Raw genomic sequence first — 26,598 nt, 5'->3', positions numbered from 1 at the left:
GGAAAGACTCACACGCACTATTACATTTTACTCTCACAAACTTGCACCCACGCTTCTTTTAATTTCTTCAGCACAGTTGGCTTGGTTGTGAACTTGTGATCTGGCCCTCCACTGAATCCCTCGCATCGCTGCTTGCAGCGCGTTTCTGCAGTTCTGGGAGAACACATTCCCCTTTGGGGAGCCACGCTGCTTTTCCTTACCATACTGCACAAGAGATGAGGTCTGCGTAGTGGATCCCATGTCCCAAGAAGAAGCGGTGGTGCTCCCACCAGGCTGGGTGTGCTGAGCAGCCAGCTGAGCCAGAGCCTGGGCTGTCTTGAACTGCTCCAGGAACTGAGAACCTGTGGTACTGCTGCCTTTGGCCTCCCCGACATCTCCAAACCCTTTCCCCAGCATGCTCACCTGCAATTTCAGCAATGAAATAACAAAGTCAACGTCTTCCTTGGCTTGGAACCTGGCTCAGAGGACAGATACATCTCTTAACATAAGCCTGAACGCGCTGTACCCTGCTGCTTCTCACCGGGTGCCTCAGCTTAACACTCTTGAGCTGCAGATGCACACAGACACTGCTGGCAAGGAGAGCTCATACTTCTCCCACAGCCTTCATCGCACGCGAGCGCAGGTACACTTACCTGTTGCCCAACCCGTGGCATTTTACAGTGTCATGGAGGCTTACAAAGAAAGTTAACAGATAGGATCTTTAAAAATCTACTAAATTATTCACAGGCATTCGGTTGCACTAAAAAAGACAGCCACCAGGAGAACTTGGCTTTACAGTTAAGGTGGTTTTGAAAATCCTTCCTGAACAATCTCACCATTAAGCGCACAATTTTTATTTCTTTTGCTGAAGTTACACAAAGAAGCATCTGCCCAGGTCTGTGCACATCCCTGATTCAGATTCAATGCCTCCTTCCTTCACCCGTCAGCAGATGCCAGCATTTCATCCCACACCAAACTCCCAACCAGTTCCACTTCTCAAACTGTTGAATTTCCAAGCCCTGGACTGCAAGATTTTTTCCTTTCCCCTGAGCAGGAAAGAAGCGCGCGTTGCAAGTCTGACAAGGGCAACAGGGGAGGAATTATCCCAATTATTTCTAATTAAGCAATGGACTTCACGCCTCTGTATTTAGAGCAGACTGGCAAACCATCCAAGGAGAGGGCTCTGCCACCCACAAGAAGCGAGCAGGGCTCAGAACTGTATTTCCCATATTGCCCAAACGCAGACAGAGACTGTCAGGGAAACCAACACCTGCCAAAACCCGCACGCTGGCAGAGACCAGTATTTGCTTACCATGCTGTGGTGAGAGAAGGAGTTACCAGAGGCAGGCTGGGATATAGCACTCTGCTTGGAATTGCTGAACACCAGCGGCTGGGCCAGGGAAGGAGCCTGGGATGACTCCAGGTTTGTTGACTCATTCTCCATAGAAGAGGGCGTCTTTCCTAGCAGGACTGCAAGATCAATTCTGGGTAAAGAAAGAAGATAACCCACTGAGGTTAACACAAGCTCTGTCATACCCCTTGCTTCCATCACAGCGGTATTCTACCTCCAGCCTCCCAACTTATAGCTCTTACTTTATAAATGGAATGAATCTGCAGAACATTAACTCACAACTGCCAGTAGCAACCTCAAAAGGAAGGAGACCAAGCAAGATCCTGCATGGCCTTCTATTTTAAAGCATGCCTTCCATTAATTTAACACAGCAAAATGCCCCCAAATCTGAAGAACCAGCAGCAGAGCCTAGGAAAACTCTAATCCAGGATTAGGACCCCGAAACTCCTAACGACTTTTCCATTTAAATCCATCTCATCTTATTCAGAGCTGCTGCACTTTAGCTAGCTGGCAAGGTTTAGTCTGAGATGGCAAATCGCTCTGGGACTTGTGTGCCACTTCTCCCACATAAACAGCATCGCCATGGGCTATCACCTCTGTCCAGCTGTGATTGTCACATTCTCGGCAGGCAGAGGCACTGAAGACACATTGGAGGCAGTGAAGATCTTCGTCTCAGACAGCTGAAAGATAAAAAAGGGAAAAAGTATCCAAAAGTGAGAACAGTGTCTTGGGACTCCAAGTACAGCACACAAACATTTGAGACAAACAGCCACAGAAAGATTCAAGAAACTCAAGTGTTTAGACAAACTTCTCTAACATTTGGCTCCCGTCAGAATCAGCTTCTATTTAATTTGTTTATTCTCAGGCAAGTGCAAAAATCACCTGTCAGTGGGAAAAAGAAAACCAAATCCTTCTACAAATTTCCCATAGTCCACACATCCAGTAGGGCTGTTGGGGTCTTAGACAGGTGCTCTGAATTGATGGTACGCAGCACTGATCTGCAAAACCCACTGCACAGGTAGGTGCAAGCATCGCTAGAGAAGTCAAAGAAAAAAGCTTCAGACCTATAGTTAAGCTTCCAATGATCCTGGCCTCACCTGGATGATCTGACCAGAGACCAACACATCTACTTCAACTACGGAAGGGAAAATAACGTTGCTCAAAAATGAATGAAGGGGAGGTTTAATGACCACCTGTGATTTAGCCCAGAACATATCTGAATATGAACAGCTTTTATTCCAGACTGAGGAGCTGCCAGCAACTAAACTGCATGAGTTTAAAAACAAAAATCAGGAATCCCTGGGAGCATATCACACACAATAAAGGCAAGAAGGGCTATCAAAGGCTCTCTTCAAGCAGAGACCTGACTGAACAGACAGAAGCTGCTTGCGTCTCCAAACACAGCAGGAGCGCTTCCTTCAGATGGTGCCTGGAAAGCAAAAGCTTTCCCTTCATGCCTGTTCTGCAGGCTTAGCAAAAATGAGCACGCAAAACTAATACTACTGCTAAAAAGGCCCAACCCTGCTCCCATCTGCAAGAACAGAAGTTCTCCCTTGATTCAGAGAGGGACTGAAGCCCATTTCAGAAGAAACTGATACAGTGGCATTAAAAGCAGGTGATAACAGCGTCCATTCTCCCCTGAAGGAGACGCCAGGTAGAGAACAAAAGGCAGTGAGACACGCCAAAGAGCAAGTCAGGAGGTAAAGCCAAAAGCTTCTGTTCAATCCAAATCACAAGGACCAGCAGAGGCATGTGACACATGCACGAAACCACTGCTGCCTCCTCCACGGCACAGGGCATGGATCAAAGGCAAACCTTCCCAAACTGCCACTCGACTAGAGGAGCAGAGCAAGAATCTTGTGTGGAGTCAGGCCAGTTTATGGAAGAATTCAATCATGCAGTCGCAGGAAATGAGAGGACCAGACTCGATGCCCAGGGAGATCCCTTCCTGTCTCGGGCTCCTATGACAAGCTCTACTGCACATGTACTTCAGAAGCAGCGATGTTTACTCATTCATCATGGCTCCTGGAATTGGGAGCCTGGCTTGGGCTATGCCCATAGTTTGGGGAGGATGGGCTTTGCGCTCCTCTCGTAGCTGCGTGTGTACAAACAGGACAGCAGCCTGCCGGCAGACGCATGGAGGAGAGGGGTTTCGAGAGTACCTACATCTTCATTCCAGTCCTCCGTGCCCCATTCTTCTGTCGCTGCCCTCCACGCACCTACAAGGATAACAACAGGTAGAAAAGTTACGCGTGCATCAAAGCTCTACCTCCAAGAGCCAGGGAAGCACTGGGGAGCTTTGCAAGCAGCTGAGAGGATTTCTATTTGCCAACCAGACAAGTTAAAGCAGTCGACCCCAACCCATGATTCATGGGCAAGGTACCGCGATGGGATCGCCTCAGCCTTGCTCGGGCAGGCTAGGCTGAAAGAGAGGGACCGCTGGGCTGGCAGCTAGGGCAACGCACACACCCGACACCAAACAGGGAAGCTGAGCTCGGCAAGGAAGCCCCAGCATCATCCCCAGCCTCCTTGTGCCATTTTCCTGATTTCCCCTCAGATTGCAGTAGCTGCAAGTTTCTGCACCCGCGAGCAGTTAGTGTTACCTCAGCAGCTCGGACAGAGCACCTCCTTCGGGGGCTTCCTGCCAGCTCTTGTGCAGGACCTCACCACCCAGTTAAACCTTAAGTTTCTATAAAACCCATGGACAACTGAACCATTCACATGGTTCATCTTTTTCCCCCCCTCACCACCCAAAAAATGTTGAAACCTCGCTGCACCAGGACCTCCTGTGCCCAGGCAAATGGGAATCAGAAAGGAAAGTTTAAGGGACTGAGCAATTCCCACATTTTCTGCGACCAATTTCAGAGATATGGTCAAAGTGAGTGGCTTAAGATATCAGGGAGAAAAGCACGAGACTTCAGCACAATTTGTAAGAGAGCAAAATTTACCAGGAAAAAAAAAAGTTTTGCCTGGCCGCATCTTCAACTTGTTCCGTCCATCCCTTCCATCACAGTTAAACCTCAGTACTTTGAATATTACGTTGCAACTTCCGAATCCATTAGACAACTTCAAATTTGGTGTGGGAGGAGAGCAGGAGCATTTTACATCCCAAAAAACTCAGAGCATAAAAAGAGCCCCATTTTGCGCAGCTTGTTTTCAGCTCATGCAAACCGGATCAACAAAACCCAACACAGCCAACAGGGTTAATCCTGGAGACACTTACAAGGACGGAACAAGTTGGCATCAGCCCTTTTATAAGCTGAAAGCCTTTTACAGCATAAAAACATAGCACTTGGGGAACGAGAACATTGTGGATTCCTCTGCAGGACACAATCAGGCTCGCTGAGATTTTTTTGGGGGAAGAACACAGCAGATCTTCCCATATACACTTTAATTATGAGGCCAGAACACCCAAAAAACTGCTTGTCTAGAAGCGGGGGATTTAGTGCATGAAATAAGTATATTATCAGAGAATTATTCTTTTTTCATTGTTGTTTTGTTGGGTGTTTTGTTTTTGCCTGACAAGTTGAGCCAATTCAAGAAGCCTTCCTGGATTTTTTTTTTTAAATATTGAAGTTAAAAATACAGATATTAATTCCTTGAGTACCAGGAGTCTCAAGGCACACTACTCTACCCCTTCCTCCCCAGCCAGAAGCATCAGGAGGAGTTCAACACATTCAATGCAAAACACTTCTGGGGCTTAAAAACCCAGATTCCACCATTCCTTAGATTTTTTTTTTTTGTGCCCTCACAGCAGTAGCGGGAAGGCTCCTTTCCAGATTTTAATGGATCAGAAAGATCCTACCAGCTCAACCCTTACCCAAGAGGTGAAGTGGGAGCTGGAGGTACCTGGGTCAGCTGTAGTTGGCAGGGGAGAGCAGGAAGCCAGGAGAGTTGCCCCAAGAAGCGTTTGTGCATGTAGGAACACGGCACAGGGCGCTCAGTCTTGCTCGCTTGGGGGAAATGAGAAGAAAAGCAAAGCAGCACGAAAAGCAGAAGGAAATCCTGCAGATGAAGAGCAGCCATTGATGGGGCTTTCCTGGCAAGTCTACTTCTCGAGTACTGGACACCTATTCAGCATGGCTTGTGCTCCTTGCACATGAAGGGACAGAGGGAAAACCGAAGACCTGTGATGTACAAGCAGGCATTCGCCAGAAGGGCTCCAGAAAGCTTCCTAACCAGCACAGTGTGCTTAGGTTTTTTAAGGAAACTGAGTGTATTGCTCTCCATCAAGCTCTTCTGAAGAGGAGAGCTGAACTCAAGCAACGCCCTGACACTTCTAACACCATTTCAGAAGTGTCGTTCTTCTGAATGGCAATCCCTCCTCTCTGCTTTAAGAAAGCCCTTCAGAGCTGCTGGCCTTTAAGCTCCTCAAACAAGGAAAAGGGGAAAAAATAAAATTAAAAGTCAATAGGCATTTGCAAATAGGAATGTGCTGAAGAAAAAAAATCATATTCTGTCTTCAAAATCCCCCCACACACATTATCTCTTAATTTTAAACTGGGAGATGAGCAGCAAGCTTGCTCCTCCTGCAGCCCATCAGGCGGTCTGCCCCTATCTCAATGCCTGGATACATGCTGGATGCCCCAGCCTGGAAGGGTGACAGACCCAAAACCCCCCACTCTGCACCTCAAAGGAATGTAAATCCAAACAAAGCCAAAGTGTGGCAAAAACACAACGGCAGCACGGGAGCAGATGGCCTTGTGCTGCCTGCGGGAGTTAAAGATTAACCCAGAGGTGAGAACCAGGAGATGCTCCAAAGCAACAGAAGCACTCCAAGTATGTCTACCTCTTCCTCCTGTCCTGACCTTCAAGAGCAAAGTGGCAAGTTCATCCAGAAGGGCCCTCAGCCTCGACTTCCAGACCTCAGGTTAGATGGAGGAGATGTTAGTCAAACACGATTTTGGCCGTCTTATGAACACTGATGGGATTCAGTAGGTGTTAAGGCAAACTGGATCATCTCATAGCTGTCTCTTGGCTTCACAAGGCATAAAGGCGTAAGAGCAAGAGATAAAGTGGCCAGGCACTGAGCAGCTTTGCCATCAAGCATCCCAGTCATCTCAAAATTCACCATCATCTTCAACTATAGGGCAGGTCTGCTCAGGTGAAGAAGAGCAGCCGGGCAGCAAGAGCATGCCAAAGCAGCCATCAAGCACATCGCTCACCCAGAGGTAGCTGTAAGTAGAGGCAAAGCGCTGAGATAGTTTAGCCAGACTAATTCCCCTTGCAGCACTGTTTTAACCCTAAGCAGAAACATAGCGGGAAGGCCAGCGAAGTGATCGCTGCAGAACCGAACCGCCGTGCCGAGGAAACGGCACAGGGACAACGGCAAGTCACAGCTTTCTGGATGTGAGACAAGCAGAATACGACTGAGCTGCCTCACGCTTCCTCCCCTCGGGTGGGATACTCTGTCACCAGCGCTGTGGACACGGAGCTGCTCTGGGTACCGAGAAGCAGTGGCTGAAGTTAAAATTTACATAATCCACAAGAATTTGGGTTAACCTCTCCCAATTTACATTCAAGGTGTCAGCATTAGTAAAAGCACAGTCAGAACAAACGTCAAATATTCATTAAAATGAACAAATTAAGAGAAAGAAGAATGACATATCCACAGATATTTCAGTTTTGTTTTTTTTAAAAGCTATAAAGTAAAGGTATCCGGGGCAGTTAGTGCACCTGGATGTATCGTACCAGGAGCAGTGTCAAATTTTCGGGGATAATTTGACCCCTCACCCCCAATGAAATCAAGTCCTGAAACAAAAAAAAAAAAGAAAAGAAAGACAACGAGTGAAATTTTGATTTAAAGAAGTGAAGGCGAGTTTCATTGCCCCCATGTACACCAGTCACATTGTACCTGTGGATATTGTTAATTTAAAGAGCTGCCTGCAGCTACTAAAATGGAAACAAAAAGATCACACACGACACAGGTGAACAGCATAATTGCATGATAAACTTGACAGCTGCATTGTAGTACTAGAGCAAATTCGAGTTGTTCCATCAGAAAAATCTTCAATTCCTCCCAACCACCCTCTAACCCGCTTTGGTCCACAATTGCGTAAAACACCAACACAGAAAAAAAAACCACCCCACCACACAGAAGCCTGTTCAGACCAGACAGTTAAACTTCCAGCGTGTAGAGCTCATCCGCTCCCATCCCATTTTCCTCCGGAGACAAGTGTGCCCATTGCCTTTAACACATGCCTACACGACTCCCTCCGGTATTTAAAACTCCATTTCTCAGTCAGCAAGAAGATGATCACTCAATCTGCTAGTGTTTTACAAAAGCATGCTTATTTTTTTCCTCTTCCAAAACAGCTCTCTCTTTTCAGGGGGAGGGGGAGGGAAGGCAACCAAACACCCACCCACCAAAACACAAACCAACCAAAAAAACGCTACACTAACATTGTGTAATAAAAGGTATCACAGCTTCAGTACTTTCTTTCTCGCTTTCCAAAGCTATCAGTTTTTCAGCAAATACAAGAAATATGGAAGTGGCCTAAAGCAACATTAATATGGTTGTGAATGCTTCTTAAAACCAAGATGTGGTATTTACATGAATGCTCAAAAAATCATGGAAAAATAGTTTGACTTCACGGTGATGCAAGACTGCTCCATAAAAAAACCCACCACTCTTAAACCCACACAAATGGACTACTTACGATTAAAGATTGTCTCTTGCGACCCTGTCCAGTTACCACACTGCAAAATCTGAGTTCAGTTGTGTCTTACAATAATGTGCATGCTTCAAACAAAAAAAAAAGTACCATTTTTCCAGTGCAAGAGAACGTGCAAGGGCAGATCAGTGTTCACGAACCGCCCAGCGAAGAAACGTTTGCTTCAAACAGGCAAGCGATGAAGCTTTCTTTCCAGCTAGCTTTCTGTAACAAGGTTTCATCCTACAGCAGTTTGAGCAAGATGACCATGAAAAAGAGAATGCTCCCCATGCCAAAATCAAGAGCAAGATATCTGAAGTCCGAGCAATATTCTCTGGAGAATGCACCAAATATTGGGAGAACTTGCATGTGTTTATCACACTACTGTTTATAAAAAAGACTTTTCCAAAGAGGCAGCATGGTTTCTACTGGAAAACAAATGGAGGCAAGTGTTCCTGTGCCTCAAGCTCACACCAGAACAATCATCCAGCTCCCAATTTCCAACGTGGTCACCCTAACAGATGCAAAGGCACCTTCAGGTGCAAAGAAACAGGGTCACTGAAATCCACCTCTGAACCAACAACCCTTTCCTCTGTCCCTGAGCCAAAGACCTACCCAGAACCTCCTCAGTGCAACTGGATGGACACAAAATTCAATTACCCTCTAAATACAAAACAGCGAACACTTGCGTGAAGACCACTTACTTGTGCCGTCATCTGGCTCAAAGCTGCCAGTGTTGTTCCACGTGTTGTTGTTGCTATTCCCGTAGTTCTCATCCGTGCCGGCCGGCTCGGCATAGTCAGCCGGGTTGAAAGTTCTGTAAGAAAAATGAGGATGGACATTGTTACTCCTTCTCCCTAAGCATTTTAAAAGCAACTGATTTTATTCAGACCATGACACATCTCAAAGAGTCTCAAAAGACAGTTCTCTTAGCAAAGGGATGCTTCAGCTACACCAGCCATTCCAAATTTAAGCTAGCATGGTGCAGTTTTGGCTTTATTAACAAAAAAGGCAAATCTGAACACAAATGACTGACACAAACAGTACTATTCATACACAAAGACTTATTTTTGCTGTGGTTTGTACCAGTGAAACTTACCCCATGCCTTGGGCAGAAAATCTTCCCCCTCGCCTTCCAGAGCCACCTGTAAAATATACACACGCACACTGCTGAGCACCTCTCTTGGCTCTGCAATCACCAGGAAAAGAAACATTTGAACAACATACGGAGATATGAAGCCCAGCGTACGAAAGTGGTGAGGATCTTGCGAGTTGATGGGATTTCCAGCAGTGTCTTTATATGTATGGCAATGACCTCAGCTGGCTGGCAGTATAATTAGCGATGCATGATTCCAGGCTCAGATGAAGTTTCCAGCTGGCACAAACCTTAAGTACCAGACCCCAGGTTCTGATTTCTGCAGTGTGTGTCCTCAGCAACAATTCTTGAGCAGCACAGATTTTGTGGAAAAATGAATTCCTGCTGCTGAGTATTTAAAAACCAAGCCAAGCGTTCGCACAGCAATGGTGCTCACAGACACATGTGCAAGAACAAGGAGGATCCAAATTCTGTTGCTAACAAGCAATTGGCCCACCTGCCAAATAGTCACCTTAGGTTTTTTTTAACTTCCCATCTCTATACAATAAACCCGTACTTTTTTTCAACTCCACAGATGGGATGTAAGAACTAGATACTGTTTCTAGCATGCTTAAGATGGGGAAGCAATGTGTAAGCATAAGAACAGAAAAATCAAGTGCTTCTTTTCAGTTTGGCAATTCCTCCCATAAAAGAGGCTTTCAAACCTCACGGAGGAGATAAATACACTGATGTAATTCTTCTCCTCCCACCCACTCTGTCCTCAAACCCCATGTGTACCTCGGCCTCGGCCACGTCCCCGCCTCCCTCTTTCTGTGCCTCTTCCAGAAGATCCTCCGCTCTTACCACCATCTAGTCCATTCTCCTGGCCCCGAACTGAAAGACAGAACAGTGCAAAGACAATTTCAAGACTCATCCTGCTTTAGGGAGGATATAAGACCAGATCTCAAACACCGAAGCGCAGTGGCTGTGCGGGAGACCATGCTGCCCAACACTCCCATAACTTCTTTTATTTAAGCTGATGGTATTGAGGATATCACCCCAGGAATCATCTCAGACAGGGGACCATCAAACAGATCGCCACACGCACAAGGATGGTTTTCCTCAAAGATGCGCCTGCCCAAGAAGCTTTACTGACAGCTTTTACGCAGCACAAAGTGCCTCCGTGTGCACCGTGACAGTTACGGGTGTTATTAAAGGGCAGGTCCATACACTCTCTTCCACGGCTGGCACCTCGCCCCCGCCTCGGTGGCCCGCCACGTCGTCTGCTGAAATCCCGATCCCTCTCCCGGTTTTCTTTGCTTTCTTCACTGGGTTCTGTCTGTCCACTCTCCTTCTGTCCTGAGACACCCTTCTTCTTCCCGACCATTTCCCAGGAATGCTGAAGGTTTGCAGAGGGGAAAGAAGTTAATCATAGTTTGATCGATGCACGATGCAAATACGCGCATATTTAAACATGCTACAGAGACCATAACAAGGGTATCCTGAAAAATGGTTTCCAGCCCAATTTTTTTTAGAAGCATCTGTGAGCCTACACACCGTACAGCCTCTTTCTTCAAGGAAAGCTTTCTTACAGCTGACTGGCATGCAGTTTGAGGTAACAGGAGATGAGTTACTCTATTTCTGCAAAGATCTACTAAACCTCTTAAATAGAGTGGGCATAAAACTTACTCAAGTTCAAAGTGTGGACAAATTTACCCTGTTTAGGGGAAAAAAAAAAAAACCCACCCTGCCATTTCATATAGGTCACTGTTTTGGGGAGCTCTCAGAATAACCCAGGCAAATGTTCCAAAGTGCTCTGCAGTCAAGATTTCAGGGTAAGTTATTCTCTCAGATGCAGAGTGATTTAACAAACCCCCTCCCCTAAATAGCAGCTCACAGGGAGAGGAGTATCACAGAATTTATCCAACAGGCAAGTTCAAGTCATCCCAAGTTCAACTGTGAGAAGTTACGCACGCCTCCCACTTACTGCCGTGGGCCCACGGCGGTTTATTTTATGACAGTCTGCAGTGGTTTCATACTCTTAAACCGATGCTGCACACTGTTAGAACAATTAAGAATAGTCACAAGTCATTGACAAACACCTGAAAACATAACTGACAGACAAGTAAACAGCTGGGTTTGGATGGCAACATGCAGGGACAGTGACAAAAACAACATGGAGGCACAAACTGCCTTCAAACCCAAGGCTTCTGAAGTCTCTCTCTGTAGGTATCTGGCGCAGAAGGAAATTTAGGAAAATATTTACTTTGAATACTGTAATTTCAAGCCAAATCTAACCCAATGCTAAGATCACGCCCGCTTCTTTACTGTTTGAAATACAGTACGTTACGAGTAACTAGCTCAGCAGGTGAACTGTCTTCGTCAGCACGGGAGTATCTGAGCAATTAGCAAGTCTGTTTCTTATCAGAAAATCCCCTTTACGGGACTGCTGCACAAGCTGAATCCAGGCCAGAAGCAGCTCCAAGACTGCTGACCAATTACAGTGCCTGCGCTCAGTGCTGCGGGTACCAGCCCGCAGGCCCCCCATGGCACTGCAGGCTGGAGAAGTGGCAGGCACTCCAGGACTTTGCTCTGCCAACTCCGTTTCTGCCTCCACAAATCTTCCGCAGTAGCCCTGCCTCTCACGCTGCTGGGCGTTTCAGCTGCTTGAATAAAGGAGGTACTGCTACATAACGTGGTTTGCTGCACACTATCCTGGATGCTATTTTCACAAGCAATGTGTTTATCTAGGAAATGCAATTGCTGTGGTAGCAGGAGTTTGTCATTTAACTAGAAGCCGCCGGTTATGAGGGATGTGGAGGAAAATACAGTCACGGCAGAGCTTTGCCTCAGCAATGCACATTCATATCATCCCCTTTCTAAAAGGATTTTCCAACAGCTATTTTGTTCAGTTGTCAATGGAAAGGGCTCTCTAGAGGCAAGGAAGAACCCGTCCGTGCGCTGTACTGAACCTGGCCGGTGCCAAAGCTAGCAAAACATCTGACACTGGGGAGCAGCTACGTTACACAGAATGTAGTCTGAGCCATCCAGCTCATCCATCTACGCTCAGGACTAATAACGAGAAAAAAAAAACGCTAATGCATAATATACCGAAGTGATATTTAGAGCCTCAACCCTACAAAGAGCTGAGTCAGCTTCAGCCAAACCAGGGTGCTGGGAGGATACATTTGATCAGCAGCAGTTTGAAAGGATCTGATACTCATGGGCTTTTTACTGGGCTGTAACAGAACTTGCGTCTCTGCTGTCTTTGTCACAAAACAAATGATATCCCGCACACCAGGCGGAAGGTTCCTCCTAAGCAAGCGCTCACTTGTTCTCAGAGCTGACTTTGGCTTGCCAGACAGGCACCTGCGTGAGTGACAGCAGTCGAGCCTAACTCCACAGAAAACAAACAGCAAAAAGACCCTCAAAAACGTGGCAAGGGCAGCGGCACACAAGCCAGTCAGCGCATCGCTAAGAAGCGAATGTTTAGGGCCAGACACACAAAACTGCATTACTGTAACAGAAATGAACCACAGCTGACACATACCTGCATTTCAACACAGGTCACTCAGCCCTCATGGGAAAAGATAAGTTACTTCACACTCACAGCAGTGTGAAAGCTTATACAGATGCCACTGTATTGTTGTCAAAGTGCTTGGATTCAAAAGGAATAGGAAGTAAATGATTTATTGCATTTTCCCGTCTATTCCTTTGGGCCTGCTGGCCACGCCTGTATTCTGTGAAGCCTACAGAGAGCAGCGTTAAGAAGCCAGGACACAATCACACTTTACATGCTACTTATAGAAATAGTCATTTTGGCTCTCGTTATCTAGACATTACTGTATGTCTTGTCTCCAAATATGCAGTTACACTGAACTAGGCCTCACCAGATTTACAGGACCCAATCCTACCGTGTCCGGATTGCCCTCCAGCAGCACGTTGATGGCTCTGTTAACATCTCCGTTGCAGTCATGCAGAGCAATCACACACTCATCCTGGTTCTTGCCTGTGATGTCGATCAGCTGTAGAGAAGACAACACCACAGTCAGCATGTTCCAAACCAAGAATGCCCCAAAATCTCTATGGATCTCTTAGGAGGGAAGCAAGTTGAATCCCAAACCAGAAATCCTACAAAGAAATCTCAGGGTTTGGGAGTCTCCTCAGCATCCTCAGCTTAATTATGTCCCCTCAACGAGAAGTAACTGAGGGTGGAAATTTCTGAGTTACCGTTGTTTCACCACAACCCAACCTACAACCTCCTTCTCTCAGGATAACACCGTTCCCTGCATTCTGGGGCTCAACACAGCCGGCACTAGAACCCCTGAAAAACAAGCCAGTCCAAGGAAATTCAGGAAGCAGCCAGCTGCGTCCCTCCCACCCCCCGCAGCATTCACGGTACTCTCGACATCGATCTTGCCTTCCCATCAGGGTTCACCCTCACTTTCCACACTCACTTGTTTCACCTTCTCCTCAAAGTCAGCGTCGTTGTGGTCCGAAATCATCTGTGCAAGTCGAATCTGTTCCGCAGTGGCCTAAGGAAATCAAATGGAGAGAGAGAGTGCTGTTAGAGCGGCGCATTTCCAACAAACCTTCCTCCAAAGGCCATACAGCTTCCCTGAGATCTCTGGAAAGGAACCAATATGATAAAGAGGAGGCGCAAACAAGGGTCAGAAAGAGGAAAGCTTCAGAGAAAGTCAGACAGAAGAGGAGCGAGCGAGGGGAGTCTGGAAGAAAGGGACGTATTGCTGGATGGCCTCGCAGCACCAGGTGAGCAACAATCACCTAAACTATGCCTATTTTGAGGCAGACCATACCACCACCACCACATCAAGGCCCGCTGCAGGCAGCTTCTCAGCCACTTTGCGTTCATTAAAGTGAACGGGGAATGGTCAGATGGAAGTGAAAACAAATCTCAGCCCCAGCTCCCACTTGGAGGCACCGATGCGGAAACCCCACCATCAGTGGGCGCCCAATTAACCTGGCTCTGCGAGCAGCACCCTGCAGCATGCGGGAAGTTCGTTAGGCCAAGCCCAGCCGTTAGCGCTGGGCCAGGCAGGAGTGCCAGGTCTCCACCTCCAAGCTAACTGGTTTCCATGGACGCTGCCCTTACCTGCGGCCGCTGCTTGTGCTGTGTCTGGCTCTGTGTCTGTGTCTGCTCCCAGTTCCCCCGGGCTCGGTTAGTGCCCACCGATGTCATCATTTACAGTATATACAAATAACAGTATTTACAAGGTAGAACTCTGTGGTGGGTCAGGGGAGAAGAGAGAACAGACTGTTAGAAACCAAAAACAAAAGGCAGCACCAAGACCGAACGATCGGACGGGCAAGGCAGCCAGTAAAGCTATCGCAGGCCCCCAACCTCCCCGCCACACTTCCCCAAAAGCCACGGTGGGCCAGCCTACCATTTCCACGTGCCCCCAAGACACAAAGGCCACTTGTACTTCTCGGGGTTTCTCCACCTCTACCACAGCAGAGTGCTCCAAATGAAACATCACCTGCATCCAGGTGGGAGCAATCGGGACTCAGGAGCAGAAGTACTTGGGGTAAAGGGTTTAATGACTTGCTGCTAAAATGCAAGTGTGCGAGTGGGCACACATTTGCCTCTTATGGCCCCGGTTGTGGCTACGGTGATCAACTGGAGCAAGGAACACTTGAAAAAAGCTCTAAAGAAACCTCACTTTGAGAGCAGAACATCTCAGAGCCTCAGACACATCAGCTACTTCCCCTTCTCCTTTCTTGCCTTCAAAGCAGGGCAGGGGAAGCAAAAATGCTCCGGTAATAAGTGGTGCTCCAGGTTTGTGGGATATTGTTTTAAAAAAATACCACCCTTGTAGAACTGCCCATTTTTGCTTGCTTCAAGTATTCCCCAGAACTGGAAATATTAAGTTTTCTTCTACTGAGTATTCTAGATTTAAAAACTACCAAAAAAGTGAACTCGATGTCAACAAGGAACAACAGCCAGTAGTGGTGTTAGGTAACTGCTTGAGGCAAAGAAATCCCAGTAAGAGTTCAGGCCACAGAACGTCCAAAGCAAGTGGAGTTTTATAACCTCACACTGGGCTTCAGGGGAAGAGCCCAACGCAGATGGATCAGCACTGAGTAGTTTTACCCTGCCTATCCTCTCCCAGACACGAGGGATGCCAGGCACATCCCACGGCACTCGGCAGGACTTGCTACTTCTGAACCCCCGAAATCTCGATAATCGCGAACTTCACATTTTTGGATTTTGTTAATAAGACTGTGACGCCTTCCTCCAAAGCGGCAGGGTCTGCTCCCGGTGCTGGTGCTGCAGGCAGACGCTTGGGACAGGGGAAGGAACCACAGATAGAGCGTAAGAGCAGGGAGGAAACCCGAGCGCGAAAATCCATCCTGCAGTACACGATCTGAAACATTGCTCGTGAACACCAACATGGCAGCACAGAGCAAGACCTGTGAGCAAAGCAGGGAAAGCTCAGAAGCAGCGTTAGCAGACAGCCCGGTAAGATCTGGGGAGCCTCTCGTTAAAGTCTGCAAGCGGAGGGCTCAACCAGGCTGAGACACCTTTCCCTGAGCGCACGGAGACCCTAACGTGGCTCGATGCACAGGCCACCGCTCCTGCTCCCATCAGCATCTAGCGTTTGTTTGTAGGCAAGTTTTCAAATCCAAGTGCTCCTGCAGCTTCCCACAAACCTCAATAGTTTGCCCTTTGGGGTCACCCATGCCTCACGGCAACTTAAAACCATAGTTTTCCACCTATACAGTGCCAAGGTTTCTTATCAGGAAACAATCCACGCTACCTATCCGGTCACCAGAAGTCCCCAAGGTGCGTGTGACACTGCCCAGATTTAAGGAAGAGCACCAAGCCCGGGCTTCACCCAAGGCAGAGCAGACAAAGCCTCCTGGGCTACGCAGCCATCCCTCCTACGTTCCACGCAGGCTCCTTCCCCCCAGTATTTATTTTTCCTCTCTACCGTTATGTCCCTTCCAGTTCTAAGTGTTTCACGCACAAACAAGTTGTCATATTAAACCAATTTGGCAGCAGAACTGCAGGCCCAGAGGGAAGCAATCCTGCACGTTTGCAGTAACTTAATCTGCAATTTCAATGGGATACAGTTCCAGCAGTCTGCTGCCCCGAACCTTTGTGCAGTGGCTGGGCATTGTTCAACAGCTGCCACGCTCCGCTCTGCCCAGCTGCATTTCTGCCACAATTAAATCACGATTATTTTTTCTTTAACACGCAAAAACCACAAGAAAAACAGCTATTATAGAGATATCAGCCAGGCCCTGACCCTGCTAAGACCGCCAGGTAAGCGGGCGTCCCCGCACAACGCCCCACACGCTGCATTGAGGGAAGAGGACTTGGCTGCTGATAATTTATTCCTCAATCGTGTAACTCACGTACAGCTCACAGACAACATTTAAGCGCAAACCTTGGTTATCCTGACACTCGAACCGGCCCTGCGCAGAAGTAACAATAATATGAGTTTACCAGTTCAAAGCAGTTTTCACCAAGTGTTTTACCCCCTTTTCTTTTTTTCAAAGAGCCAACCCATATATATTCACCAAGAGGGATAAAAAAATAAAAGAATAAAAAAAGGCGACTCCAGCCAAAGCGAATCGTGGCTGATCCACACCAGAGAAATGCCATTAAACCGGGCGAACGCTTACGTTTCAAGACAACGGGAAAGCGATGCATTCGTACAGGATTCAGGGAAAACAAGAAGCTTAACAGCTACAGGTTACAACACCTTTTCTTCAAAGAAGCTGCAAGTAAACGTGATGCGCTTTGTCGTTACCCCTTTTCCTTTTCAGACTGCACCGCTACTCGCCTTCCACATCTAGAGAGAAGAGTCTCGGCTACACGAAACGTGAAGTGCGGAGTCTCCGGAAAAAGAGGTGATACAGAAACATAACGAACTGTTCATTTTATTAGAAATTTCAGGTAAATTACAATTTTAGAACAAGGATCTGTCGGTCACATCCGCTATCCCCGGCTGTGTCAGACCTGCCGGCTGATGCTGGGCAAGTCCCGGCACATCCCAACCTCAGTTTCCCTTATCTGTTAATACAGAAAATTGGTATTTCCATCCCCCTCCGACAAAGCTTAATTAACACGCGCAGAAGGCTCCGAAGCTCCAAAGGAAAAGACCACAGAGGGCAAAGCATTCGGAAAGATTTTCCTGCAACATGGGGCAGAACAAGCACCCGAAAGCGCCCGACACAGGAAGCCGGTTTATCAGGGTTACGATTTTTTCTCTGGAGCGAATGCATTGCGGCTGCAAAGCAAATAACTCCCGTGCGTGCGGAGTACAAGATTTTGGGGGGATGCCCCCGGATACGCCCTCAAAGACCCCAGTTTGGTATCGAGGTGCAGCGCTTTATTGGGAGGACTCACGGCCCGGCAGCACGCAGGCAGAGCCCCCCAAACCAGCACGGAGGCAAGCGCCACGCACGGGGCCTCGAGCGGGGCACACGCTCACCGGCCGGGATCGCTCCGGGAGCACCAAACCGGCACCGCCCGGGAATTTCGCGTGGGCCGCGGGGAACCGTGGCGGGGCCCGCCCCGCACCCAGGAGCCGCCGCCGGTAACGGCCCCCGGGGCGCTGCCGAAGAAAGGGTGCCGGAGGCGGGCCCGGCCGCACGCGAGGAGCCCCGAGAGCGCGGCGGTGGCGGGGCAGCGCGGCGGCGCGGCCCCCATTGTTACCGCCGGCAGCGGCGGGGCCGGGCGGGCCCCGGGAGCACGGCAGGGCCGGAGCCGCCCGGTCCCGCGGCCCAGCAGGCCCGGCGGCCCAGCCCGCGGCACACAATGGGGGCGAGCGGCCGGAGGGAACCGGAGGGGGGGGGCGGAGGGCGCCCGCGGGGCCGGGCGGGAGCCCCCGCGGCGGCCCGGCGCCAGGCCGGGCCCGCACCCGGGAGGCGGGCGAGCGCGGGCCGCTTCCGCCCTCATGGCCGCGGCCGCCATTCCCCCCCCCCCTCCGCCCGCCTCCAGGCCGCCCGCCCGCCCTCACCTGCGGCGGCCGCGCGCTACGCCAGCCCCCGGCTGCGGCCCGGCCCACTAGGCCGCGCGGGGCCCGGCGGCGGGGCGCGGCGGCCGCCCCCGGAGCGGCGCGGCGGGGCCGGGCGGGCGGCGGCGGCGGGGCCGGGCGGGCCGAGGGGCGCGCGGCGGCGGCGGGGGGGGAAAGGGGGGGGCGGGATTTAAAGGGGCCGCGCGCAGTTACCGGAGCCGCCGCCGCCTCCGCGCAACCAACTTTACCTGGGTCTCACCACACTGACAACTACCAGCGGCGCCCGCCCCATCACGTGACGAGGGCGCGGGGGCGGGGCCAGCCCGGCTTCACCCACGTGATGCGCGGGGGGGGGGGGGCGCTCTCCTGGTGGCACGCGCGTGTGACGCAAGGCGGCGCGCCGCGTCACGTGAGAGCGGATCCTCTCCCCGTCACGTGGTGGGGGCGCGGAGAGGCTTCGGCGGCCGCCATGTTGTGCGGCCCCGAGCCGGGCCGGGGATGGCGGGGGCCGGCAGCAACTGGCTCTCCGGGGTCAACGTGGTGCTGGTGATGGCCTACGGCAGCCTGGTGAGCCGGGCGGGCGCGGGGCTGCCCGTGGGACGGCGACGGGCCCGGGGGGCCGGGCCTGACGTGTGCGGGGGGACGGGGCCCCCGTGGAACCGGGCCCGGGGTGTCCGTGGGGCCCTTGTGAGGCCGATCCTGGGGTGTCTGTGGGGCTCCCGTGCGGCCGGGTCCGGGGATCCGTGGGGCTGGGCCTGCGGTGTCCGTGGGCCCTCTGTGAAGCCCATCCCGGGGTGTCTGTGGGGCTCCCGTGGGGCTGGGCATGCGGTGTCCGTGGGGCCCCTACGAGGCCGATCCAGGGGTTTCTGTGGGGCTCCTGTGAGGCCCGTCCTAGGGTATCTGTGGGGCTCCCGTGGGGCTGGGCCTGGGGTGTCGTCCAGCCCCTGTGAGGTCCATCCTGGGGTGTCTGTGAGGCTCCCGTGGGCCCGATCCTGAGCTGTCCGTGGACCCTCTGTGAGGCCGATCCTGGCGTGTCTATGGGGCTCCCGTGGGGCTGGGCATGGGGCGTCCGTGGGGCCCTGCAAAGCCGATCCAGGGGTTTCTGTGGGGCTCCTGTGAGGCCGATCCTGGGGTGTCTGTGGGGCTCCCATGGGCCTGGGCCTGGGGTATCCGTGGACCCTCTGTGAGGCCCATCCTGGGGTGTCTGTGGGGCTCCCGTGGGGCTGGGCCTGGGAGTCCGTGGGGCTGGGCCTGGGATGTCCATGGGCCCCCTGTGAAGCCGGACCCGAGGTGTCCATAAAGCTCCCGTGAGACACGTCCCAGGGTGTCTGTGGGGAACTCCCATAGAACCAGACTCGGGGCCCTCACGGGGCTGGGCTGGGGTGCCCGTGGGGTCCTGGTGTCTGTGGGGCATGGAGAGGACGTGAGTAGGGAGCCTCTGTGGAGGCTGGGGTGTTTGTGGGGCCAGCCCAGGTGTCCGTGGGGCTCCTGAGGGGCTGAAGAGGAACCCCTGTGCTTGCCGGGTTTTGGGGGGTCTGTGGGGTCCTGTGGTTGCTCAGCCTGGGGTGTCCACGGGTTGGGAACAGGGTGTCAGTGGGGCTGGGCCCAGGCTGGTCGTGAGACCCCCCCGGGGTGCCGCTCGGTACGCCTGACCCCCATCCGCGCTGTGGTGCTCCAGGTCTTCGTGCTGCTGTTCATCTTTGTGAAACGCCAGATCATGCGCTTCGCCATGAAGTCCCGCCGTGGCCCCCACGTGCCTGTCGGACAGCACGCGCCCAAGGTGGGTGCGCACGGCCCCGTGGTGGGGATGTGCCCTCCCTCCCCTGTGCCCGTGGACCCATCCGTACCCCGAGGGGCAGGCAGGGTCTGCTTCAAAATCGGACGTTTCCAGGAGCTGCCGCCTCGGTGTGGTGATGGGCAGCTAGAGAGGGAGCGGGTTTATTTCAGAGGGCCCCTGGGGGGACATGACTGTTATCATCCTTGTGATCCCACAAACAAAGCCAGTGCTCTGTAAATGTGTTGGGTTTTTTTTTTTCCCCCCGCTGTGCAGGATTTAAAGGAAGAAATCGACATTCGACTGTCGAGGGTGCAAGACATCAAGTACGAGCCCCGGCTGTTAGCTGAGGACGACAGCAGGCTTCTGCAGCTGGAGACACAAGGTACCCTCTCTCACTGCGTGTCAGTCAGACCCCCAGAGACACCGTCCAGCGCTTGTCCTGCTACCGCAGGTCGTTCCCCTGGGGCCGAGTTGCGTCGCCGGCCTCTCTCGTTGGCTGTCCCGTTGCGACGTCGCGTTCGGCGAGCCGACGCGAGATGGTGTCTCTGCGCTCTGCTCCTATCCGCTTTCCCCACCTCCCTCCCGCTGCCAAGTTTTGCAGAGCTTTCAGTTTGGGTTTTCTCTTTGCCAGGCTGCTATAACTACCTGTACAGGATGAAGGCGCTGGATGCGATCAGAACATCTGGTAAGGGAGCTCGGGGCAGGAGTGGGAGGGGAAGGGTGGAGAGAGACCGTGTGTGGAGGAAATAAGGGTGCGGCGCATCGGCCAGCAGCCTCGTGATAAGGCTCAAGGTCCTCCTTTGGGAATAGCAGTCACTTATCCCGCCCGGGGCTGGCGGCCCGAGGGTCTACTCTGCTCACGCGTTGGAGCAGTCAGCGAATGGAGGCAGCGGATGTGATGGGAAGTTTAATTAGCAGCCAACTTCTAACGTTATCTGCGGGTGATCACAAGCATTTTGACCTATGCTTCAGCCGGTTGTGTTGTGCTTTTTTATTTTCCAGAAATCCCGTTTCACGCAGAGGGCCGGTACCCGAAGTCTTTAATAGGGAAGAACTTCTGTGCCTACCTGCTGGAACTGCGGAATTCCAGCACCTCCTTCAAAGGCATCCGCAAAGCCTTGATCGACACCTTGCTGGATGGGTACGAGAGTGCCCGCTACGGCACCGGGGTAAGCGCCGGCGCCGCATCGCCCGGCCCCCGCAGCAGCGCAGTAGTCTGTTCCTGCGCTGTAGTCTGATGGTCGGACTGAGGTCGTGCTGTAACCTCGGCTGGGTTTTCCACGGTCTTTTCTGTTTGCGTCCAGGTCTTTGGGAAACCGGAATATCTGCAGTATCAGGATGCTCTGAACGAGCTGGCAAACATGTAAGTGTTACTGCCTGGGTGCGTAGCTGGGGTGCGGTGGTGGCTTCTTGGGCCCCAGCAGCCCATTGTGGAGGTATGAACAGAGACGGGTTTTGGGGCAAAACCCAGCCGCTGAGACATGGGCTGTTTGCGCCTGTCCGTCCTTCCAGGTTTACTTACTCCTTGCAGCCCGTCTGTTAATGCGTTTTTGGGTTTGTTACTTGGTCACGGTCCACGTTGCTGCTTGCGCTGGCCGCTTTGAGCCAGGGACCTCGCACGGGTTCCAGGCCTGGCACCCGCGGGAGCGCCAGCCTTGCTTTTCAAAACCGCAGTGAGCGCCGTCAGTCTGCCTCGTGTTGGACAGACGGACGCGATGGTCGAGCGGCTCCTCTGGGGAGGGCGGCAGCTGGGATGGTGCCTCTCCTCTCCCTGCAGGACCAAGGCCCGGGGGGGCAGCAGCCAGCGGCAGCACCAGTCAGCAGCGAAGGACCTCACCCTCTCCCCCGAAGTCTCCAACCCCGCCACCATCCAGGTCACCTACCTGCCTTCCAACCAGAAGAGCAAACGTGCCAAACACTTCCTGGAGCTGAAGAGCTTCAAGGACAACTACAACACGCTGGAGAGCACCCTGTGAGCCGCACGGGGAGCACTGCTCCAGGGACCTGCCACAAGCAGAGCCCCTCGCTGGGTGCAGCTGGTGTCCTGGGCGGGTTTTGGCCACAGTTCGGCGTTCAGGCAGCGTTGGGAGGAAGCGGCTGCGCTCTCGGGTCTCCCTCTTGCACGATGTTGGAGATCGTCGCTCGGCAGAGGCTCCGTTTCAGCCGGTGGAGCTCGGCCCTCACCAGGAGCCCGTTTCAAAGCAGCGCGCCCGCCTGCTGAACCCGGAGGGGATCGGCCCCTGCGGCCTCCTCCGCGGCAGGCTTGGGACGCGCTTCGGGCTTGAGGCCTTGAGTCCGGCAACGTCTTGGAGCCCTGGCCCTGTGAATAAACTCTGATTAGCTTTAGCTTATTTATAAAAGACATCGATCCCAGCCAGTGCTCTCCTCCACCTGTCCTCTTTCCCCATGATGGCCAGCGGGGCTGATGCTGTCTGTCCGTCCTGTCTGTGTGGGTCTCGGGCTCTGGAGCTGCTCGTCTGTTCTTTCAAAGGATGAACGCTCTTCTTTTCCCTGCGGCACCGTCGCTGCCTGCCGCTCTCAGCCAGGCCTGCCCAGCCTGCCTGTGTGCCCAGGCCGTGCACCAGGGTGCCTGGACGGAGTGTAAATAGTTTGGTGGCCAGTTCTCAGCCGCCGTGGCTGAGGTGCCTCTTTGGGCTGCGGTTTCTACTCCTTCTCCTGCAACTGGGCATTTGGGGACGTCTCGGGCAGACAAATACCAGCTTCGAACGTCCTGTCTGTCCTGCCAAGGGGGTGTTTCCTCCCACTCTCACCAGCGCCTCATGTGCCAGCGGCTGCCGAGCCCCCGGGGGTGAAAGCTCGCGGCCCCCAACTTGACGTCTGCGTCCCGCCAGGCCGACGGCAGCGCCCGCTGCTCACCAGTCACCGCAGCGTGTGCTGTGTGGGGCGGGGACCCCCGCCCCTCGCCTGGGCCTCTGCACTCTTTTTAATTGCTGTTTAATAAAATGACAGTTACCCTGAGCAGGATGCGTGCCGTCAGCCTTTGACTGCCGGGAGCCCTTCCCTGCCGGATCCGGGGCTGCGTCCGTCCCTGTGCTGCTGCCACGGTAACCGGGATGCCGTTAACGGTGTGGCTGGTGCAGAGGGCGGTTGCGGGGTCCCTGCCGCACCGGCCATGGCAGCAGCAAGCAGCCAGAGCCCCTCGCTGTGGCGGGAGGAGGTGGGACAGGGCAGGGGGTGAGGGGGTGGCTGTCCTGGGGCTCCCGGCAGCAGTTGGGGACAGCGGGGCGCAGCGTCCCCCTCGTACAGGTTAAACCCCGGACCCCCCAAACGCGTTGCTTTGGTTGCAGGTCCTGGCGAAGGGCAGCGCCTGCGCGAGGCTGCTGGAGAGGTAGAGTCGGCAAAGGGAGCCCCGGGGGTTCAACCCCCTGTGCTGGGGGGCAGCAGGCGAGGGGGAGCCCCGGCGTGGGGCAAGCTGGGGCCCAGCCCCGCGGACAGGCTGGGGGGGGCAGGTGCCGGTGTCCCCCTGGCACCCTGTCCTGCCCACCCCGTGTCCCCACAGCTGTGGGCAGGCGGCCAGAGGGCACCCGCAGCGCTGGGAGAGGATCTGGGCCACGGCCCGCAGGGCCCTGCAGCAGAGCGTGGAGTTGGAGCTGCGCCTCGCCAGCAAGGAGCAGACGGTGGTGAGGCCGGGCACGGGTTGGGCACGGCCGGGTGAACCCAGCCCTGTGCTGCCAGGGTCGGGTGCCTCCCTCGTCCCGCTCCAGTACCACGTCCTGGGGGACCGTGCCTCCCGGCGCCGGCAAGTGGGGGGAACGGTGGGGTTCAGCACCAGCTCCTGTGCCCAGCAGGTCCGCCGAGCCGCTCTGCACCGGCTCCTCCAGGACGAGCACCGGCAGCACCAGCGGGAGCTGCGCCAGCTTGGGAAAGCCTTCTTCGTGGAGCGGCTGTGAGTGCCCGACCTGGCAGGCTCGGCACCGGCCTGGCATCACCCAGCTTCCCGGCCGAGAATAAAACACGTTGAGCAAGACGGGGGCTGCGTCTGCTGCGTGCTGGGACGTGGGACAGCCCTAGGCAGAGGTGCAGGGAAGGGGCAGCCCAGCACGATCGCCGTGGCTGGGATCCGGCAACGTCGCCCGTGACCCTGCGTGTGCCGGATCCTGCACGCGCGGTCCCGGCCACGGCCACGCCAGGAGATGGCAGCACGGCCAGCGTGCCTCTGCCAGCCCTGCACGCTCCGCAGCTGGGTCCCGCTCCCGGCACGGGTCCCGCCGTGCCGTGCCAGCGTCGGCCACATGCTCCAGTCCCCTGTGGCACGGTGCTCCTGGCCATGCGGCACAACCCTGCAGCAGCGGGGAGAGGAGCCTGGCTGGGCTGGGTGCGATGCTCCCTGGCCCCCCTCACCATCCGGGCACCCCTGAACCCCGTCTGCTCCCCGACTGGGGGGGCCTCGTCCCTCGCCTCCCGTCCCCACTGCCTGAGCCCGACCTTGGTGTCTCCCGGCCCCAGGGCCCATCAGCGCCTGCCCTGGCTCTGCTTATTGACAGGGCTGGGGGCCGCCCGGCCGGCACCCCCTGCCCACGGCCCTTCATTAGCTTGGCTGTCGGGTTGCATCACGTCAGCTGCCGCTGCACGCGCGCCCCCGGCTCCCAGCACTGTGCTGCTGCCTCATGTGTCCCTGCCGTCCCCGCTGCCACCCTCCCCGCGTGGCCCTGCTGCCCCGCTGCCACCCCCATGGGGCTGGAGCCCCCCGTCCCCCAGCCCAGGCAGGCAGCGGGGCAGGGGCTGTGCCCCCGTTCCCCCATGGCAGTTGGGGCTGTGGCTGCCCCGCGTCCTGCCCCATTGGCCCCCCAGCGTTTGGGCCCCCACAGAGCCCCCAGCGCCATTCCCAAGGTCGATGCGTCCCGCTGTGGCGAAGCACCGGCATGGCACAGGGAGAAACGTGACCCCAGCACCCCGAGAGATCCCACGTGCCCTCGTGGCTGGACACTGCCAGCCAGGTCCCAACGGCCACCCCAGAGCGGGTCTGGGGTCCTGCCTTTGTCACCCAGCTGTGCCCAGCACGGGGGGGACCACATCCTCATGAGGAATGGGGCAGGGTGCCAGGCGGTCACCTCCTCCGGCCACCCCGCAGAGGGAATGCTCCTGCGGACAGGGTGTCCCAGCGGCTCCCCCAAAGCAAGGGGACAGGGACACAGGAGCAGGGGACGTGGGGCACAGCCCCCAGCGCCAGCCGGGGCTTGTCCTTGGGCAGGGTCACACGCAGCCCCTCAGTGGTGCAGAGCCTGCCGGGACGGGGCCGGCTCCCCGGTATTGACGGCCCCGCTAATGACGGCGGAGTGTAACCGGGGGCAGGAGCAGGCGGCGCGGGGCCATCGACCCATATCGACCGGCAGTGCTCAGCGGCAAGGGCGCGGGGGTCCGCGGAGGGGGCAGGGGGACGTCGATGGGTGGTAATTAATGGGAACGAGGCCACGTGCGTGGGGCCGGGGCGCTCACCGGCCGCGTCCCCCCGCCGGGTGCAGCTGAGCGCGGTTATAAATGGTGGCTGGGCGGCCCCTGAGCCAGACCGCCGAGGAGCCCCCCGAGCCGGCCCAGGTAAGGCAGTGACGGACGTGGGGTCCCCTCGGCTCCGGGCGCGCAGGGACGGGTAGGCAGCGCTGCCTGCCGTGCCATGCCGTGCCGTGCCATGCCATGCCGTGCCAGTCCAGGACATGCTGTGCCATGGCGTGCCGTGCTGTGCCGTGCCCGGAGACTTGCGCCCGCGCTGCCCTGCTCCGGCTTTGTCCCCGCTGCAGGATGCCTCCTGCTCGGGCAGCAGATCCTAGAGCATCCCAACGCCGGTGCAGCTGCCCAGGCGGGCTCCAGACACCGAGGCCTGGGTGCTGCCTGCGCGGTGCCCTGGGGGGGTCCTGCCCGGGCAAACAGCGAGGAGTTAACCCACCGCCCGCTCGCAGCCTCTCCTTCTCTCCTTCTCTTGCAGGGAGCTGAGCCCCGGGTCCCGTCCGCCTCCGCCTGCCCCTGCCTCTGTCTGATATGTTTGATATTAGGTTGTTTTATTGGAAAACCAACTAAATATCAAACATATTCTTACAGCGTCAGGGATGCCCAGCGCCGACCCAGCGAGATGCTGCCTGCGCCCTCCCACGGGCAGGGGGGAGCGCGGGGGGTCCCTCCGCACCCCTTCCCGCACCCCCTGCCCACCCTCTTGCTGCTGCAATAAAACCCGTCTGCCCGCGCCGCGCGCCTGTCTCCGCGGGGCCGGGGAGAGGGAGCCGGGAGCTGCCATCCCCGGGGGCCAGCGGAGGTTTGGGATGGCGGCGGGGTCAGCGCTCACCACCTGTCCCCCCCGCTCACGCCTGGGATGATCCCAGGACAAAGGCGCGTGGCCCCGTGCCCACCGCTGGCTCTGCTGCCCTGGTGCAGGGGGTTATTTATGGCTCCCCGGGCATGGCGGTGCAGCGCCTGCTCGGGGCCCTTCGTGGGCACTGTCCCTCCTGGCGCCCTGCTCGGTCTTTGTCTCCTGGGTCCCTGGGTGCTGACCCCCTCAGCCCCCAAAAATGTGTCCCTGGATGGGAGCAGTGGGTCTCCCTCGTGGCACATCCCGACCTGGCTGACGGGGCCGGCAGGATCTTGTGGCTGGCGCGAGGAGGCTGCTAATCCCCTGGCTGCGTAGGAAGTGCTGCCGCTCTCCCTGAGAATTCCTCCTCGCGCCTGCGGAATTCGCTCCTCCAGCTGCCAACAGCAACTTCTGCCTCGCCGCCAAGCACCAGCACTGCCGGAGACGGCCTCGGGGCTCAGCGGGCTCCTGGGGGGCT

The 26,598-nt window shown here is 54.8% G+C and overlaps 2 protein-coding genes across 15 annotated transcripts in view; one reads left to right on the top strand and one right to left on the bottom strand.

The window, feature by feature from the left end:
- Positions 1-18,381, bottom strand: part of UBAP2L (ubiquitin associated protein 2 like) — a 31,114-nt gene extending 12,733 nt beyond the window's left edge. For 4 of the 14 annotated variants that reach the window (XM_075525285.1, XM_075525274.1, XM_075525277.1 and 1 more), the window contains exons 1-13: positions 18,294-18,381; positions 14,172-14,301; positions 13,516-13,593; positions 12,949-13,083; positions 10,289-10,457; positions 9,857-9,952; positions 9,083-9,128; positions 8,688-8,800; positions 7,007-7,081; positions 3,497-3,549; positions 1,925-2,010; positions 1,292-1,463; positions 201-402 (exon numbers count right to left, since the gene is read on the bottom strand). In XM_075525285.1, coding sequence (XP_075381400.1) covers positions 201-402; positions 1,292-1,463; positions 1,925-2,010; positions 3,497-3,549; positions 7,007-7,081; positions 8,688-8,800; positions 9,083-9,128; positions 9,857-9,952; positions 10,289-10,457; positions 12,949-13,083; positions 13,516-13,593; positions 14,172-14,261 — 1,315 coding nt within the window. In that variant the 5' untranslated portion in view covers positions 14,262-14,301; positions 18,294-18,381. Of the gene's footprint in view, positions 1-200; positions 403-1,291; positions 1,464-1,924; positions 2,011-3,496; positions 3,550-7,006; positions 7,082-8,687; positions 8,801-9,082; positions 9,129-9,856; positions 9,953-10,288; positions 10,458-12,948; positions 13,084-13,515; positions 13,594-14,171; positions 14,302-18,048; positions 18,147-18,293 lie in introns of those variants that run through there. The other 10 variants (XM_075525278.1, XM_075525281.1, XM_075525276.1 and 7 more) reach the window with 9 other exon arrangements.
- Positions 18,382-18,456: 75 nt separating this feature from the next.
- Positions 18,457-22,801, top strand: LTAP1 (lipid transport auxiliary protein 1). The gene is given in 9 exon segments (XM_075525289.1): positions 18,457-18,612; positions 19,724-19,825; positions 20,096-20,204; positions 20,454-20,507; positions 20,825-20,991; positions 21,127-21,185; positions 21,600-21,703; positions 21,706-21,815; positions 21,818-22,801. Coding segments are annotated over 9 exon segments (1,116 nt in total). The 5' UTR covers positions 18,457-18,543; the 3' UTR covers positions 22,160-22,801.
- The last annotated feature ends 3,797 nt before the right edge of the window (positions 22,802-26,598 follow it).

Source organism: Mycteria americana, chromosome 25 (genome assembly GCF_035582795.1).
Source record: "Mycteria americana isolate JAX WOST 10 ecotype Jacksonville Zoo and Gardens chromosome 25, USCA_MyAme_1.0, whole genome shotgun sequence".
NCBI classification, from domain to species: Eukaryota; Metazoa; Chordata; class Aves; order Ciconiiformes; family Ciconiidae; genus Mycteria; species Mycteria americana.
This window is presented reverse-complemented; position numbering and strand designations above follow the sequence as displayed.